General features: G+C 43.4%; 1 protein-coding gene across 2 annotated transcripts in view; it reads right to left on the bottom strand.

The window, feature by feature from the left end:
• The window catches only part of SYBU (syntabulin), an 82,433-nt gene extending 63,070 nt beyond the window's left edge, over positions 1 to 19,363 (bottom strand). The window contains exons 1-2 of one of the 2 annotated variants that reach the window (XM_052651811.1): positions 19,291 to 19,363; positions 17,344 to 17,545 (exon numbers count right to left, since the gene is read on the bottom strand). In XM_052651811.1, coding sequence (XP_052507771.1) covers positions 17,344 to 17,545; positions 19,291 to 19,314 — 226 coding nt within the window. In that variant the 5' untranslated portion in view covers positions 19,315 to 19,363. Of the gene's footprint in view, positions 1 to 17,343; positions 17,549 to 19,290 lie in introns of both variants that reach the window. The other variant, XM_052651810.1, reaches the window with a different exon arrangement.
• Between the last annotated feature and the right edge of the window lie 353 nt (positions 19,364 to 19,716).

Below are 19,716 nucleotides of genomic sequence, written 5' to 3'. Positions count from 1 at the left end.
CGCTGCCTGCTTTTGTAAATCAAATGTTACTGGAAAACAGCCCAATCCTTTACATGATGTGGGCTGTGGCTTTCAAGCACAAAAGCAGAGGTGAATAATTACAACAGAGATCATCTGGCCAGCAAAGCTGAGATTATTTACTATCTGGTCCTTTTCAGAAAACTTTGCTGGCCTCTGGTTTAAATAATACCATGAGGAAGGAAACAGACACTTTTGAGATGACTGGGGCTAGTTCAGGGTTCTCGATAGTACCAAGGAATTATGTTAATTGTGTTAGTAATGAAAATGGCACTAATTTTTGTAAGAAAATGTTCATTTTTTAAAGAAATGAGTACTAAGGTATGGACATGAAATGGCATGATATCTGGATATAAGCTTTGAAATGCTTCAGCAAAGTAAAAAAGAGAGAAAGAGATAGATGAAGCAAATATGACAACATCTTGCTATTACTTAATCTTGATAGAATGGACAAGCAGCATATTAGGGTTTACTATAGTATTCATCTTTCTTTGGGTATGTTTTTAAAAGTTTCAAAGTATTTTATTTAATTTCTGAAAAATATTATTTTTAAATGAGTAACTGTTAGGAACACAGTAGGAACACAGTATTTCCAAAAATCAATTCCTTCTTGCAGGGTTTTTTAGGTTGTTTCCAATTTTCTATTATTGAAATTGCTTTAATAACATATTTTACAGATAAATCTCTGGTCACATTTTTTACTACCTCATAGAATGTATCTCTGAAAGTAAAATCACTAACACTTCTGAGAAATTTCAGGCAATTTATATTCCTGTTATTATCATATGAGACTACCCTACTTATTAAATTCATGCTAGTAATGAATACTAGTTTGTTTGCATTTTTGCCAAGTTAATATGAAAAATGTATTTCTGATGTTTTAGCTTGCATGTATTTAATTATCAGTGAGGCTTAATGTCTTTCATATGTTCGCTGGTCTTTTTTTAACTTATCCTATGTACTGTGCATGTTTTTGACAATTTTTCTATTAAGGTGTTAAGGAATTCTTATTGATCTGTAAGAAATTCTTACATATGGAAGGCACAGTCCTTCAGCATAGTTCACCAAATTTACTGTTGGCTTTTAGTTTAAAATGTTTTTGACAACCAACCTTTTCTATTTCTAGTTGTCAAATCTCTCCATATTTTCCTCTGTGATTTCTTTCAATGCTTTAGTGCTTAGAATGTCATTCTTAACTCCAGGATCAATTAAATATTACCTATGCTTTCTTCCCCTGGAGAAGGGAAAGGCTACCCACTCCAGTATTGTGGCCTAGAGAATTCCATGGACTGTAGTCCACAGGGTCACAAAGAAGCAGACTTTCACTTTCATACTTTCTTCCAGATTGTTATAATTTCAGTTTTCATGTATATTAAATCCATCTGCAATTCATTTTAAAAGGCAGTATAAGGTTAGATGCTAACTTATTGTTTTTCTTAATTTTTAGGAAATCTATCCTTTCCATATTACTTGTTAATGCTTTTCTGGTGAAAATTTGAAAGCAATGAATATTTTCTGCAAAGTGAATATATATATATATATGTGTATATGTGTGTGTATATGTGTGTGTGTGTGTGTGTGTGTGTGTGTGTGTGTGTGTATGTCCAACTCTTTGAGACCCTATGGACTGTAGCCTACCAGGCTCCTTTGTCTATGGGATTCCCCAGGCAAGAATACTGGACTGAGTTGCCATGTTCTCCTCTAGGGGATCTGCATCTGGGTTCAAACCTGCATCTGTCTCCGGCATTGGCAGGCAGGTTCTTTACCACTAGTACCATCTGGTAAGCCTCTATACATATATATATGTGCTGCGCTGTGCTTAGTTGCTCAGTCATGTCCAACTCTTTGCCACTCCCTGGACTGTAACCCATCAAGATCCTTTGTCCGTGAGGATTCTCCAGGCAAGGATACTGAAGTGGATTGCCATGCCCTCGTCCAGGGGATCTTCCAAACCCAGCAATCGAACCCAGGTTGCCCACACTGCAGGCAGATTCTTTACTGTCTAAGCCACCAGGGAAGCCCATGAATACTGCAGTAGGTAGGCAATCCCTTCTGCAGGGGATCTTCCTGACCCAGAAATCAAACCTGGGTTTCCTGCATTGCAGGCAGATTCCTTACCAGCTCAGCTACCAGGGAAGCCCATATATACATATTATATATATATATATATATATATATATATACATACATACACACACATTTATATACACACACATTTATATACACACACATTTATATACACACACATTTATACACACACACATATATATATATGTATATATATATATATTTAACCCACATTTAAAAATATTAGGATTGCCCAAGTGTGTGTATATTTACTGATATTTAAGTGCCTAAATATCACCTTAAATACTCTTCCAGATGTTCAAGCTGATTTTAGAAAAGGCAGAGGAACCAGAGATCAAATTGCCAACATCCTCTGGATCATGGAAAAAGCAAGAGAGTTCCAGAAAAACATCGATTTCTGCTTTATTGACCATGCTAAAGCCTCTGACTGTGTGGATCACAATAAACTGTGGAAAATTCTGAGAGAGATTGGGATACCAGATCACCTGACCTGCCTCTTGAGAAACCTATATGCAGGTCAGGAAGCAACAGTTAGAACTGGACATGGAACAACAGACTGGTTCCAAATAGGAAAAGGAGTACGTCAAGGCTGTATATTGTCACCCTGCTTACTTAACTTCTATGCAGAGTACATCATGAGAAACGGTGGGCTGGAAGAAGCACAAGCTGGAATCAAGATTTCTGAGACAAATATCAATAACCTCAGATATGCAGATGACACCACCATTATGGCAGAAAGTGAAGAGGAACTAAAAAGCCTCTTGATAAAAGTTAAAGAGGAGAGTGAAAAAGTTGGCTTAAAGCTCAACATTCAGAAAATGAAGATCATGGCATCCGATTCCATCACTTCAGAGGAAATAGATGGGGAAACAGCGGAAACAGTGTCAGACTTTATTTTGGGGGGCTCCAAAATCACTGCAGATGGTGACTGCAGCCATGAAATTAAAAGACGCTTACTCCTTGGAAGAAAAGTGATGACCAACCTAGACAGCATATTCAAAAGCAGAGACATTACTTTGCCGACTAAGGTCCATCTAGTCAAGGCTATGGTTTTTCCAGTGGTCATGTATGGATGTGAGAGTTGGACTGTGAAGAAGGCTGAGCACTGAAGAATTGATGCTTTTGAACTGTGGTGTTGGAGAAGACTCTTGAGAGTCCCTTGGACTGCAAGGAGATCCAACCAGTCCATTCCGAAGGAGATCAGCCCTGGGATTTCTTTGCAAGGAATGATGCTAAAGCTGAACCTCCAGTACTTTGGCCACCTCACGTGAAGAGTTGACTCATTGGAAAAGACTCTGATCCTGGGAGCGATTGAGGGCAGGAGGAGAAGGGGACGACAGAGGATGAGATGGCTGGATGGCATCACTGACTCGATGGACGTGAGTCTGAGTGAACTCCGTGAGTTGGTGATGGACAGGGAACCCTGGCGTGGTGCGATTCATGGGGTCGCAAAGAGTCGGACACAACTGAGTGACTGAACTGAACTGAACTGAAGGTGCCTAACAACCAGTGCTATCCAACACATTCGGTGACAATTATGATGACCAAATCCCATGGGCAGAGGAGCCTGGTAGGCTGCAGTCCATGGGGTCGCTAGGAGTCAGACACGACTGAGCAACTTCACTTTCACTTTTCACTTTCATACATTGGAGAAGGACATGGTAACCCACTCCAGTGTTCTTGCCTGGAGAATCCCAGGGACAGGGGAGCCTGGTCAGCTGCCATCTATGGGGTCACACAGAGTCGGACACGACTGAAGTGACTTAGCAGCAGTAGCAGCAGCATGATAACCAAGTCCCAACTTCAACTTCTTTGTAATCTAAAGATTACTGATAAAATATTTCTTCAAAGTTCAAGAAACATCTCTAAAACTTCTGATTCATTTTTGAATTTAGATATCAGAGCTCATTGGTTTTCTATAATGCTGAACTAAACAATTCCAGAAGAACTTAAAAAACAGCAGGCGGAGGAAAATGTGGTTTTGTGCCATAAGGTCTTGAAACATTCAGTTATGGTTTGATGCTGTTCAATGTTCAGTTGCACAATTTGGAGGAAGAATTATTTCCATTTTAAAGAAACATCAAACTATATAGAAATCTAGTTGATTCTCATGCATGACAAAGGCGTTTACAAATAACTTACTCATCTGCTCAACAAATATTTACTGAGTATCTACCATGTGCAAGACACTGTTATAGGTATTACTGTTTACTGCTCAGGAGATATTTACTATTTACTGGTCAGGCAGGAGGAGAAGGGGGTGACACAGGATGAGATGGTTGGATGGCATCACCGGCTCAATAGATATGAATTTGAGCAAACTCCAGGAGATAATGGAGGACAGATGAGCCTGGCATGCTGCAGTCCATGGGGTTGAAAAGAGACGGACATGACTCAGCAACTGAACAATAATTTACTGCTCCAGAATGACATTTCTGAAGATAGTCTGATGGGAGACAAGTAAAATGTCATAATTTAAACTCATGGTTAATCTGAACCCTGTGAAATTCTTACTAAAAACTATTCAAATGCTCTGAAAGGATGTAGGTAAGATAAAAGCAACATAGCTATCATGTCCAAGAATACTAGTTTTATCATATAATTTTAATAAATCTCATTTTTATAGATGGGAAAACTAAGGCTTGGACAGGGTAAGAAATCCAGTCGCATAGCAAATAAGGGATGAATTCAAAGATTCAAACTCAGGTTTGTCTGACTCTCAAGTCCCTGTTTTTCTCACCACCATGAGCTGTTTTCTAAATTTTTCTACGTATGTTTGTTCCAAGAGGAAACAGCAGAAATGTGGGGAATGCTCAAATTAAAAACAGACAAAGGAAGCTGTTAGAAGTAAGCCATCTCATTATAAACAGACCACAAAATCTGAGGCAAGAGACTCTAGTTGTTTCTAGCGTTTTGCTTCAACACAGTGACCGTTTAATGCATGCTGCTCAGATAATTTTGGACTGTAGGTTTTCAGTAGCAAAATTTGCAATTCTACTCCCTCACCTAATTTCAGCATCTTTTTGGAGTGAGAATTCACAAGTCTACAAGGCTCCACCCTAAATTTGCTTCAGCATTATACAACGTGACACTACACAATTGCCAATGTTGAAGTGTAAGAATGTCATTCATCCATCCATCCATCCCACAAATGATTACTGATTTCCTATTGTGTGGCGGATAGTCCTCAAGATATTGAAAATGTAATGATGACTAAGACTCTAAGATCCTTGTCCTCAAGGAGTTGACATTCTAGAGTTAGAGAGAGTTGATAAGCAAGGAAAAAAAAAAACACATAGGGAAGAAATTTTGATTGTGATGTACTGTTAACAAAACAAACTGGGTGATATTAGAGTAGCTGAGTGGGAGGTGGGAAGGTATTTCATTAGACAGGTTGTCATGCAAGGTCCTAAAGAGGTAATTCGAACTGAGATGAAAAAAATGAGAAGAAGCCAATCACGGAAAAGGCAGGGGAGAGAAAACTCCAGGGAGGGGGAGCAGCAAGGAGTCTGGTACACCGAGGAAACTGAGAAGAGACCAGGAAAATGTGAGGGCGGAGGACTGACGATGAGGTTGAAGGAGGCGGAAGTCTGAGCATGCGCAGGACTATAGGCAAGAACCCTACGTTTATCTCAAGTGCAATGGAAGCTATCATGTGCATTAAGCAAGAAATGACAACCATTTGGCCTGTGGAGAACAGACTATATTAGTAATATTAGGTCTCACTAATATTTATTGAGTGCCTACTAAGCACCAGGCATGTTTAGAACACTAAACCTTTAATACAATTTAATTAACTTAATCTAATATCCTCTTTGAGACAGGCACTAATAAGATGTACTGCAGTCCATGGGGCTGCAAAGAGTCGGACACGACTGAGCAATTGAACTGAACTGAATAAGACAGGCATACAAAACTAGCACTACAAAGCCACCTCCCTGAGGCCACAGTAAGCTGCGGGTATGAACTCAAAGAGGTCAACTCCAGAGTCTCCTTCTGAACACCCATGCTGTGTAACCCCTTTAGGAATGAAGGCATGGAAGCAGTGAACCCACATGGAGACCACTGCATAGTAGAAATGAGAGATGGCAGTGGTTTGACTGAGGTGGTAGTAGTAAAAATTGAGAAAAGGAGATGGGTTGGGGATACATTAGTTATGACTATGAAAAGTAGGAGGTCAAGAATACTTCCAGGTTCTTTGCTTAAGCAACAGAGAATATGGTGGTCATTTCTGAGTTGGAGAAAAATGGATTTATGAGTTTACAGAGGGTGAAATTAAGAATTCTGGTTTCGATGGGACTTCCCTGATGGTCCAGTGGTTAGGAATATGCCTTCCAATGAAGGAGATGCAGGTTCCATCCCTAGTCAGGGAACTAAGATCCCACATGCTGTAGGGCAATTAAGCCCATGTGCCGCAAATAGAGAGTCCACGTATTACAACTATCAAACGTGTACCACAACTACTGAACATGCATGCCACTACGAAGAGGTGATGAAGGGCCCACATGCCACAAGGGAGACCCAGCTCACCCTCCCCCCAAAAAGGAATTCTGCTTTCGATATATGTTAAATCTGAGGCACTGGAGATATCAAATAGGCAGTTGGATATGTGAGCCTAAAGCTCAGAGGGGCCTTCCCTGGTGGCGCTAGCAGTGAAGAACACAGCTGCCAATGCAAGAGACTTAAGAGACGTGGGTTCAATCCCTGGGTGGGGAAAATCCCTTGGAGGAGGATGTCACAACCCTCTCCAGTATTCTTGCCTGGAGAATCCCATGGCTAAAGAGCCTGGCGGGCTGCAGTCCATGGGGTCGCACAGAGTTGGACATGACTGAAGTGACTTTGTGCGCACACAAAGCTGAGAGGAGAGGTTGGATTGGAGAGCATCACCATCCTACAAGTGAGGGATTTAAAGATCTGAGCCCTTGGGGAGGGCAGGAAGAGAAGAGGACTGAGGACTGAGGCACGCACACATGGTGAGGTGGGAAGGGGCAGGACAGAGCCAACAGGAGCTCTCAAAGGGTGGACCAAAGGAGCCAAGGAGGAAAATCTTTCCCAAGAAAGAGGCTTGTTCAACTGTATTGAGTCATTCCGGGAAATCAAGGAAAATGACGGCAGACAAGAGAATGTCAGATCTGCTAATGTGGTCACTCCCATGCTTGACAAGAACAGATTACGGAGACAGGATGTTGGTGAAGTTTTGCTCGTGAAGAGGAACAGGGAAGTAGAATGGCAGCTGCAAAGCGATGAGGGGGTCAAAGGGAGCTTATTTACTCTGAAGGATGTGTAAACACAAGCATATATATGTCCTGATGGAGGTGAACTTGTTAGAGCAATTGGAATGAAACACCTCCACTAAGACATGTAACCTACGTCTATAAAAACCAAGCAAAAAACAGAGAAATTATTTAATGAAAGTTTCCCTGGTTTCTTAGAGACAAAGCAATCATTTCCCATATAAACACTCCCGGGATTTCTGAGCTATTTTGGAACCTCGAGTGCTCCCATAAAAGTCATTCTGGTGCAGCCCTGGGCAGCAAAAAAGGATATGTAGTGAGGCAAGGTGAGGCGAGTCGGTCTCTTCACGGGACCTGTGCTTCCTCTGAAATAAAGGCTTCAACTTGGTTTTCCACCAAGCGCCAAATTGTCTCGTTTGTAGGAGCAACCACAGGGGGAATTTAGAAGGGAAAACAAGTTGGTCCAAATAGTCAGCTTAGCATAATGACACATTTATCTAGGAGATTGGGTGAGGGAGCAACCGATGCTGAAATTGGGAACCAGGGTGGCTCAGTCACTGCCAGGAGACAGGTGAGCCCCGGGAGGTGGGTGGGGGAATTCTTCTGTCTCTCAAGCTTTTATTTCTCCTGCTCTTTCTTTCACAGGGTTATGAGCTTTCCAAAACAGGGATGTTACTAATGCTTCTGATCTTCCTCTCCTTAGTGATATGAGTTTATTTGCAGCTTCTAAATCATGGGTTTATAAAGACTTTTTTTTTAAGGTTTCTTACTGGGAGAAGATAGCAGACAGGGAAAGGCATCGCAGGAGGGGAGCTGGCAGGTAGGAAGGAAAGAAGAGACACACAGAGAGTCAGACAGGGAAGCTATCTTTTGATCTCTTGAAAACCTTATAACAAGGAAACCCGAACCCAATCTGAAGAAAGAAAGAAAGTGAAGTCGCTCAGTTTCTTTGAGACCCCATGGACTGTTACCTACCAGGCTCCTCTGTCCATGGGATTTTCCAAGCAAGAGTACTGGAGTGGGTTGCCATTTCCTTCTCCACAGGATCTTCCCGACCCAGGGATTGAACCCAGTCTCCTGTACTGTAAGCAGATACTTTACCATCTGAGCCACCAGGGAAACCACTCTTAGGACACCTGAATTACAGGGACCTCTCTTGTAGCAAACCCCTTTCCAGGTGGCACAAATCTGCCTGCCAATGCAGGAGACATAAGAGATGCAGGTTCAGTCCCTGGGTTGGGAAGATCCCCTGCAGAAGGAAATGGCAACCCACTCTAGTATTTCTTGCCTGGAAAACTTCCACGGACAGAGGCAGACACTCTTGTAGCAATGCAAATCTTTTCCCCTTCCTTTCTATCTTTTCTCACATTGAACAATTGAAGATGGCGATGATCAAGATGCCGTAAAGCATTAAAATGGAGAAATGTTGAAGTACGTTAAGGAAAAAGCAATGTTTATTATACAGCCTAATTCCTACATCTTGATCTTTCTATTTGAAAAAAAAAAAGAAAAGAATTGTTTTAGAGAATATATATGAATCAGGGTATTAGTTTTTTAAAAAAGACACAAACACAGAAATGAGACAGAGATGCTCAGGAATAAAGTTAATTTCAGTGACATTCAATAAATGAAATTCTGAATTTTGAAAAGTCAGCCTCAGAGATGAAATGTCCATCCACAGAAGAATGGCTGAATAAATGAAGCCCTCCATCCAGGGGAACCCGAGCTGTCAGTGCAGTGAATGGGGGCACCTCTATGTACTGACAAGCAATGACAGGTACAGGTATCGTCTAGAAGACACACTCCTGGAGGGCAGGAGTCCTGTCAGGGTTGCTCATCACTGTTGTTCAGCTCCTAGGATAGCACCTTGTCCACAATAGGTGTTTGATAAACATTTACGTAGAAAGGATCACGGGTCACGAAAGCAGGATCTCACGTTGGCAAAAAGCAATGTAAGTGTGATTACGTCTACTCTGACATATGTGTTTGCACATGGATCTTAGTTTTGAATTGAAAACATATAATCATTAGCATTAAAGAAAAGATAACCCTCACTCACACCTCAGGATAACTAGAAGGGCAGGTTAGGGTACACAGGGTCTCAAGAATTCTGAGGGCTGGGTCAACACCTAAAAGGAATCCTATCTTCAGGGACCCCCCCAGGCTAAAGAGAAGAGAATGAAGCAGGGCCAGCTGGGAAGGAGGAGGCGTGCTGGGGAGCTTCATGCTGAGTGTGAGAGTTGGGCGAGCCCCCATGATGAGCACTGGGAAGTTTGGTTAGGGTTCTCTAAAAAGAGACAGCAGTCAGCCTGACATGACTGGCCTCCTGCAGCAGGAGGAGTATAACCCGGGCGATGAGCAGAGGGTGGGCACTTTGACCACCCAGCAGTGCATGGAGCAGCTGGGAAGGTCTCTGCTCTGGGAGACATGGGGCCCGACAGTGTCTCCAAAGCAGGAGATGCCACGAGCAGTCCAAGCCCAAGGGCAGCAGAGGTTTGGTGCAGAGGTTTGGTGGGTGCTAGCAAAGCCAGCTAACAGAACAGGCGCAGCCAGCAGTCTTGTCTCCCCTGGGCTTTTTCAGAGTAAAATCCACCACCAGGGCGGTGGGGCAGGGGGCTGGCCAGGGTCAAGTTGAGCCCTGGGAAATGTGGGTATGTGGCTTTGTCCTGAATTCCTCCTTCACTCTGAACTGGGGTGCTGTTATCTAGACGAAGTAGGTGCCATATACTGAGATGGGAATTCAGTGGGATGAAGAGGTGAAGACAGAATCCACCATTAGGTTTGGTGGTGTGGTGAGGATCCTGAGAATTTCACAGGTGTCAATTAACGGGGAAAGGAGGAGGAAAACCTGACTGGAGTTGCATGAACAGAGAGCTTAGGCATCACCTCCTCCAGAATGCTTTGCTGATTCCCCAGCCTTCCACCTCTCCTGCTGCCAGACACACAGATGTGTGCAGACCTTACACACTCATATAGATATATATACACACACACCAATCACTACACACATGTACCTCACACACACTTCTCACACTTACATATACACACAGTTAAATAAAACATAAACTGGATGGCTGTTTTTCCTTCCTGGCTTACAAGTACCAACTCCAGAGTGGGATATTTTCTGATTTTCTTAGCAAGAGAGCTCTCCTCTAGCTGTCACAGCACTGGGGGCCTGTTCCCTTACACCAATGACTCTTTCTGATAATTAGAGACACTGAACTCCTCTGGACAGGAATGTTTCTTTCATGTAATAAACCAATTATATCCCCTGGATGAGGGCATGGCAACCCACTCCAGTATTCTTGCCTGGAGAATTCCACAGACAGAGGAGCCTGGCGGGCTACAGTCCATGGGGTCACAGAGAGTCGGACAGGACTGAGTGACTAACAATTTCTATTACAGGACATGTTCGAAGGTGACTACGTCTTCGCTTTATGCCATTTCTGTTCACAAAAGGTTCCACACGATGCTTTACTTTAAGATGGCAGGGAAACCTGTGTCAAGCCCCTTGACTGACTTCAGCTGCTAACATCTCTGACTTCTCTTCACAGCTCCAGACCTCTATCTCAAGTGCAGCAAAGCCTAATCTGAGTTCATTCACCTGACTCATCCTCCTCCCCAGTCCTGCTACTTCATTTGGGTTCATCCGGTGGAAACTTAGACCCATTCCGCTTGAAACTGGTGACTAAGACACATACATTCTGGCTCCAGTCCTCACACTTATTATTTTATCATTTTTCACTTAGACTGTCACCACAATGGCCTTCAAACCAGGCAGGCTCTCACCATCATTCTCTGTCTCCTCCTATCCAATCTTCCACATGTAATCAGAAAGATTTTTCTAAATTATAAATCTAGTCATAAACCGGAAAACCCTTCCCTGGGGAAAACCCTTCAGTGGCTCTGGAGGATGTTAAGGAATTACAAAATGGCAGTCCAAGAGTCAAATCCAGCTACTTATGTATGTTATTTGACCCACATAGTGGGAAAAAAAAAAGCACTGAATTTTTAAAACTCTGACTATCTAGAGTCCAAACCTATTGTCATCTATCCAGGTGGCTGCACTCTTTACGTTACTGGTTCACTTCCTGTATGGACCCTGGACCTCAGGGATCAAGTTTTTCACAAGGTGAACAAAGCCTTTCCTGCTCTGGTCCTGCTTACCTTTCTAATCTTATTTCATGCTTTTAACTCAGGTCTGCTGATGCCAAGGCTCATGTTTATCTACTACACCACACTAACAAATGCTACTTCGTTGAACCCTTGGGCTTATGAAATGTGAGAGGCCAGTGCAGATAATAAACAGAGCAACAAACTCAAATTACAGGGAAGGAGTGTTTGTGTGTCAAGTGGGCGTGGGTAAAAATGACCAGATACAAAATCACTGAGATAAAGGCAGTTGTGTGGGAAATGCCTCCACACATGTCATCCCATTTATTGATATTTTATCAGGGTGAAGGCAGTAAAATACTTGATTTTTCCAATCCCTGTGTCTTATTCATCTTTGCACCCTTAGCCTGATCCTTAGCAGGCACTGAATAAATGCTCATTAGATTAATGTGTTTTTATGGAAGTTTGCAAAAAGCTGAATGTCTTGCTACTCCCAGGCCTCAGTTTCTCTTTTTTTTCCCATCTCTCTCAGTGAACCTACTGGCTCTTTAGGGCACATTCATGTTGTACCCAGTATAACTACTTCCAATGTACCTCAAATTATCCTAATGCCAAAATAAGTAAATGCAAAAGAATCAAGTCTGGCCACAGATAGTATATCCAGAAAGATGGTTATCCAGGAAAACAGAGGAAGGACATGCTTTCTCCTCCCTTTAACTTCTCTACCATCTGAATACAAGTTAAGCCCACTATGTAGACATAAATAATACTATCGCTAAGACTAATGCCGTGGGAATTGTAAATACAGACTGAGAAGCTGTAATTTCCAGGAACTGTGGAATCAGTTTCCTTGTCCCATGCCATGGTTTTAAACATCTTGGCTGGCCACCACTTCTGCCGTCTTTGATCCCTGTTCATCTTGGAATGCCACTGGGGCATACCCCTCACATCCCTCATACAAAATCCCTAAACACATGCAGACCACAAAATAGAGAGGCTCAGACTTCACTAGGTAAAAGTCATCCAGAAAGTCTATAAAATACAGATACCTGGGCCCTTCCATCCTGGAATAACAAGCTAGGGCAGTGCCAAGGCATCTGCATTTTAAACTAGCTTTCCTGGGGATCTGACAGTAGACAAACACCACACTCTGAAGTGATAAACAGCGTCATAGACATGAGAATTCTACAGCATGAAAGATGTTCACAGTAAGTGCCACGATTTGCTCTCAGGCATGGTCCAACTCCAACCTTTCACCATTCACACTAAGTAATTTTTTTTTTATTAAATGGCAAAAAGCTTTTGTTCTTGTCCCCCTAATTGCAGTTACCACATCCTCAAAGAAGCACTATCTATGTGCCCTTCATTTGCGACCTATTTCGTTAGGTACTTACTTCTGACGCTGAGGCAGCTAAGCATCAGAAATATGTATCATGCAACAGAGCCTGGGTCCCATTCTCATTAAAATGATACTAAATTCTTAGGGTTTTAGTTGTTTTTTTTTTCTTCACAGCAGGTTGGCAGTCATTCAATTATAGTGTAATTCAGTACTGCAGCTCACTTCAGTTTAATCAGTTCATCTCAATTCTGATCATTATATTCAAAGGCTTACTCTATCCAGATGCCAAGTTTCCTCAACTGGACAAAAGCATAGCAGAAATATTTCTGTTTGGCAAGGCAAAGCAGATTTTTGAAGGCATTATCATGCCTCGGCAGGGCACTAGTCAGGTTGTAATTTGCTGTAATTGTTCTTCCCACAAACAGCCACAATGATTACCTCTAGGTCACTGCACCCAAAGACGGAGTTCTTCTCAGCCACTGTAACTACCAAAGTTATTTCTGCAAACACCTTACTCAGAATTAGACTGCAAAGAATCAGTTTCTCAGATGCTGACTGATGAGAAGTGATTGATCTGGTACATGCTTTTTAGTGGGTTAGGCCATACACTTGACTGTGTGTGCACATTAGAAACATGGAAATAACTCAGAGCAATCACTGGTCTCCCATAAAACCATCAGTGTACCGTATGCATCATTTCCCCCACCTGCTATGTTTACAAGGCGCCCCAAGGAGAACTAGCCTAAAGCCCAGCAATCCATCTGCCTCCCCATTCCACGGGGTAATTACTGCCTCAACTAAGCAAAGAGAACTGCGTGGCATGCTGCTGATCACGTCAGGTGACTGCTGTAAGTGACTGACTTACCCAGGTCATTAGAGTTCCTAATAGTGGCCGGAGTTGTGGTCACAATGACAAACACACAAATACAACGCCCTAACAACAACAAAAAGGTGGGGGCTGGGGGGGAGAAAAATGGACAGAGACCTAGATTCAGTGGGCCACACCCAGAACACAAATCACAGATGAGGGTTTTTGTCACTTCTCATGGACATGTTCAAACAAGAAACAAGGAGAGAGGGGAGGGAGAGGGAAGGAAGACAGGACGATTTTATGAGAAAACATTGGTTAAAAAAACTGACAAAAAACAAGAGAGGACATGAAAGCAGGGTTGTTTGTTTGTTTGTTTGTTTTAACTTTTTTAACTGTACTTTGTTAGGTATTTCTTTTAAGAAAGCATTAGTCAACATTTTTTAAGAATGCACAGTTCTTTCTTTGCCATACACACAAAAGAGGGCCTGGCCTCCAACACAATACAAGCCTAACTGTGCCCACCTGAGGTCACAGTGACTAAGTTCAAATACAAACTGTAAGGAATAGACTCCTTTAACAGGAGGATGATGTCCACGTGCAAAAACACACGTGCTGACGAAACGCACAAAGCATATGCATCCCTTCAGAGAAATTCTGCTAGTAAGAAGCTATTAAGAGAAGAGCTCTTTGGGGACACACCCCACATGAATTGCAAAAGGTCACATACAGCTTCTTCCCTCTGAAATGAGACAGAGACAGCAGACAAATTAGCATACAGATATCAAATCATTAAATGTTCCTTGTCAAGGCTCCTGTGGGAAGGAAAGGGAGAAGGCAGTGGAGAAGGAGAAGGAAGAATGTAGGTAAAAAATGGACAGGTCACTCTGAAAATAGTGCTGGGCTTTTAATTTCATACATCAGCAAAATTAAAGGAAAAACGTGAGGGTGGAGGTGGAGGACATTTCAATATGGAGTTGTAATTTATTTTGCTGAAGTATAACTCCAACCACTGTCAGGATTTTTTGTTATAATACAAATGATAGGAAAGCCAGACTCTCAAAATAAAGGAGAATCCTTTATAATAAGTAAATTTAACTTTATATAAACTCAGTGCACTATTCTTTAAAAAACTGAGTATCTTAGGATATATGATGCTCTCCATAATTTATACAGCCTTTGCTACAGATTTAGGGAGAGAATCTAGTTTGCAGTTTTAAAACTGTAATTTTCAAATTAAATTGCATTGTGATAGAGCAACAGCATTCTCTCTCATTTAACTAGCAGATTGTGAGAATCCCTCTTTCTTGTTAGTGAAAGGTGATGATTTATAATAAAGAAAACAAACTAATGTAGAATGATCATAGTAAAGTTAGGAAGTTATGGTAGTAACAGATATCTCTATATTATTTGAGTTTCATTGTAGCAATGGATGGTATTTTTACAATTTGCATGTACTTTGGTCTCTCACTTCACTGCCATGATAACCAACATATTTTGTGGTTTCAGCATTAAAGTGGCTGGATTAAAACAAGCTATTTCCCCCTGCTGGTTGGACGTGTTTTACATTCTCAACTTCACTGCCTGCAGCTTTAATACTCCCCATAGTACTAAACCCATTTATTTCTCATTCACCAACTGACCTCTGAAAGCATCATTAACACGCCCCCCCCCACCCCCCCCACCCCCCCCCCCCCCCCGCCCACCAAAGACCTTGCTCCTGTCAGTTTTACTCAGCATAGCACTCAAAAGCCATCATGGGGTTTTACCAGGCTCTTAGGAGAGGAAAGTAAAGAATGACAAGGCACCAACCCAAACCTTGGGGAACTGGCAAGCAGGAAGATGAGACCCCAGAACAGAGAGAGTCTTATCTGGAGGCAGGATGCAAGACTGAAGATCAAAAGGTACGTTTATAGACACCGGTCATTAGACGCTTGAGCCACTCAATTCTCAGCTAGTTAATGGCACAAGGATCAATATTTACTTTTGATTTTCATGTATAGCATTATGGCCTTAGTGGGAGACAGGACTCCTGGGAAGAAGGTTGATCCAGGAAATGGGTCTTGGAAAGAATGATTTATGGCTGAAATTAACAATTTTATCTGTTTGCCAAATATATTTTTTAAGATCTGTCTGGGGCTCTTTCTTTTGCTTTGACCAACTTTTTCTTTTTTGCTGGTAACACTGCTCATGCTAAAGTCAGTCAGAGAGAAGGTGATGATGTGGAGAGAATTTCAGGAATAAATGTGGAATTGAGTTACGCAAACAAAGCTGTGTCAGTATGAAATGATAGTGACTTCATCCCTGGCTTCATCCACGTTCAGCAAGAGTGATTTCTGAGCTTGGAAAGGGAGTGAAAGTAAACAGCATTACATTCTGCAAACACCACTTTGAGTTCCAGGAATCTTTACAGCTCCAGTAGTTTTCCTTTTGTTTTCTTCCTGGGAGAATGTCAAGCAAACCATCAGTGGGTCTCCATTTTACACTGGATTCAGCATAATTGGTTTTAAAATATAATATTTTGATATAATATTTTCAAAATCAAACAATCTGAGGCATTGTGGAGAAAAGGATTTAAAAATAGGCAGCACAGTATTTCTAATACACAACTTCTGTACTAGGTAGAATTATTTTGTGAAAATATATAATAAATCTAAAGCTACACTTCTAAAATCCCTGAAAATGTAATCAGCGGTACTAACTACAACGGAATATTGTATCCTGCTTAATTAGGGCATTAATCATAGCACCTTGATTCATCTGTCCCTTTTCATGCATGTGTTAATCTTCAGATTACATTTTCCCTAAATAAATTCTAAGAATTACCCTTTGTGAAACATTCTTCATGAATCATAAGACAGTCACTCCTTTAAATTTTACCCCAATTCCTAATGCTTCTCAAAGAATATAAGTCCTTCTAGGTCACGTGCTTCAATTTGGATGATAGACTCTGTTGAGCGATAATGGCAGCACCTCTAGGAGGTAGGCAGGGATCTGTGCCTTTACCAAATATGCTCACAGCTCTAAGGAAACTTCCTTAGACATGTATCAAATCTGACATATGTTCTTGTATTAAGAACCATCATTTCTCAAGCACCTCTGCAGGGCAGGCCCTGTTCTAGGAATACATTTAAATATGTAGTCTCTTTCAACCTCTCAGCTACTCTACAAGGTAGGTATTATCAACCCATTTTATGGATGTAACAACTGAGGCTTAAGGAGGTTAAGCAATTTACCCAAGGTCCAACACCTTGTAAGGGTTCGTAGAAAGGCCAGGCCTGCAAGCTCAAAGCCTGTCTTCTTTCATTCTAAAATACAAGGTCAAGCCAGTACTGGGATATAACCCACCTTGATCTTGACCTCATTCATTAAGACTTGCTTTATCTTTGGGAATTTCAGAAACAGAAGTACCCAGGCTTACAAAGATTGCTTGCATGAAATGTAAGCTACGTTTTCCAGATTTAACCAAGAAATATATTTTACAGTCATAGAAAAAAGAAGTTAAGATTTCACATAGAAAATTATCACCTAGAATAACATAAAAACAGGGATGAAATTCCATCGGGTTGAACCATTCGAAACTGCTGTATCCCTAGGTTAAAAGAGTCAAAAAGATGCAGCCTCGTACTATTCATCCTAATAACAGACATCTGCTCGGAGACTCCAAGGAGCCCGTTTCAGGTCCACTCACAACGCACCCGCAGTGTACTCACTTCCTGCCTTCGTTCCTGTGGGTATCGTACCTGAGCAGAAGCTGTTGCTGCTCACGGTCCTCGCTGAGCGCCCAGAGCTGCTGGGGTTGAACTCTCTGCTCTCTTCCTCCGAGAAAGGAGACTCAGAGGCTGGGGACACCTTGTGCTGTTGCTGAGGCAGATGGGGCCGAAGAATCAAACGGGGAATCCGGCTTCGGGCAATCTCCTTCTCATGATGCTGTACTCTCAGCTCCTTCTCCAAATCGGACATCAGAGAGAAAACAAAAGGACACTTGTTGCCCCCTCTCAACTCCAGTCTGCTCCTTCTGGGCTCAGTGTCTGCGGAGCCACATTTCTGAATATTAAATCTTCACAGAGCAGTCCTTGTTTCAGTATCTAAAATGAGCTCCAAAACTCTCCTACTAAGCTAAGCCTTCTAATTTATTGAAGATCACACGCTGCAGCATGGATGTGTATACACACACACACACACACACACACACACACACACACACACTTTCAGCTGCTAGCAGGAAGGCTATTCCTTTCTCTCATGTCTAACTCACCTTGCCATTCTGGCTTTTCCTAGCACATTCAAGCTTTCAGCTCTCTCAAAGGCTCTTTATAACTCGCAGCACACTGTGATTATTACTTGATTTCCTCCAGACTTCCATTTTGCTTTCCCTGAATTAGCTGTGACAATCTGACTTCTGTTTTCCTGTCTCCTGACAAAGCAGACCCCTATACCTGAAACAGTTTCCCTAGATAGATCATGCAGCCTTATCTTTCAAATGCACCCCCTCTTCCGGCCAGGATTTTAATTATTCATTAATATCCTGGTACACAAGGCTTGTTGCCAACAGAAAAGCAAACAAAAATTCAATACCGGGTAAGATGGCTCCGCCTTTCTCATCATGTTTAGCTTTTGTTTCTTTACAGGACACTCAAATGAAGACATTTTTTCTCCCTCTCTCTCTCCTTCAAAACACAGCATCAAGTGCAGAGGGCTTTGAAAATGCCCCAAAGCAGTATTTCAGTAATATTTTCCCATTTTTAAACTGCTTTGCCAGCCATCATTTTGTTTAATCTTTCCCACAACAGAGGCCACGGAGAGCACACTAATTTGCGTCCCTATTTACAGATGAGGAAACTGAAGCTAAAAGAGGCAGAGATGCTCAGCCAAGACTGCTGCACATCACCTAGAAGCAAACGGGAGCCTGCAGTCAAGAGCTGGTCGGTCGGGGTCACCCCCACCCTTCGCTATTAAAATGGACTCCCAGGACGGGCTCTCTGCAGAAAAAAACCCACCGCTCCCTCCAACCTCTGCAACTGAAAAAGGGCTTTGGTAGGGTAACGAACACTGTGGAAACATGACCTCCTGCTCATTTCCACGCGGCTTACCAGGAAGGGTCGCTGCCAAAGTAAACACCTCTGAGAGGCCCTCACTGTGCAGGAATTGAAGGGAAAGTCCCAGCCGCGGGTAACTCCCGAGGTCGCTCAGGCACCCGCCCTATCCAGGGGCGAGAGCCGCACCCAGCCTGGAATCTGTGCTGTCACCCGGCAGGTATCACACGCCAGCCGCTCCGCTGGGCACCAGACCCAGAACCAATGCTGGAGTTCTTATTTCTCAGTCACCAGTATATCAAATCCTTTTTAGTCACATCACACACGGAGGACGACGATTGAGAGCTAGATCCCCAATCTCCAATTTCAGGGAATGGGATTAACCCTTCGGAGTCCATTTGTTTAATCCTCAGTGTCAACCCTCCAGACACCGTACTACCTCCCCATCTCCCGGGCCTCGGATCTCATCACCTGGGCGACAGTCCCCTGCTTTCTTATTGCGCCCGCCACCTCGGCGTCCCCGTCCACCGCAATCCTAAAGGTCATCCCTCCAGCTCTCACCTGGTCCGCGTCCCTCCCCGCAGTGCCCACCTCTCCTCTCCCTCCGGCGCTCGCTGACACAGCCATCGAGCCCTCCGGACGTGCCCTCCTTACCTTGGTCTCCCGAAGGGGTCCCATCGCGCTGCCGCCTGCCGGCTCCTCGCGCCGCCGCTGCCGCCGTCCAGGAGGTGGCACCTGCGGGCACCGAGGGCGAAGAGACTACGCTGAGCCGGAGCGCGCCGCGGGCGGCCGCTGCTGCGGGGCCGACGCGCCGCCGCCGCCGCTGGCGCTGGGCTGCGAGGGCGCGCCCCGCCGCCCCGCCCCGGCCGGACACGTGGTGCCACCGCGGCTGCTGTCGCGCCGCCCTCTCCCCGGACCTCCCTCACCTGCCGGCCCCCGACAAGGCTCCTCGGCGCGCCCCGCCTGCCCGACTTGGCCGCGGGCTCTCCTCCCAGATCAGCGCGCCTCTCCCGCTCCGCCGAGCCGGACCCTAAGAGGGGTCGCGGACAGAGGCTCGGAGCATCTTCAGCCCGGAGAAGC

This window comes from Budorcas taxicolor, chromosome 14 (assembly GCF_023091745.1).
Source record: "Budorcas taxicolor isolate Tak-1 chromosome 14, Takin1.1, whole genome shotgun sequence".
NCBI lineage: Eukaryota > Metazoa > Chordata > Mammalia > Artiodactyla > Bovidae > Budorcas > Budorcas taxicolor.
The sequence above is the reverse complement of the archived record's forward strand: the minus strand, read 5'-3'. Positions and strand labels throughout refer to the sequence as shown.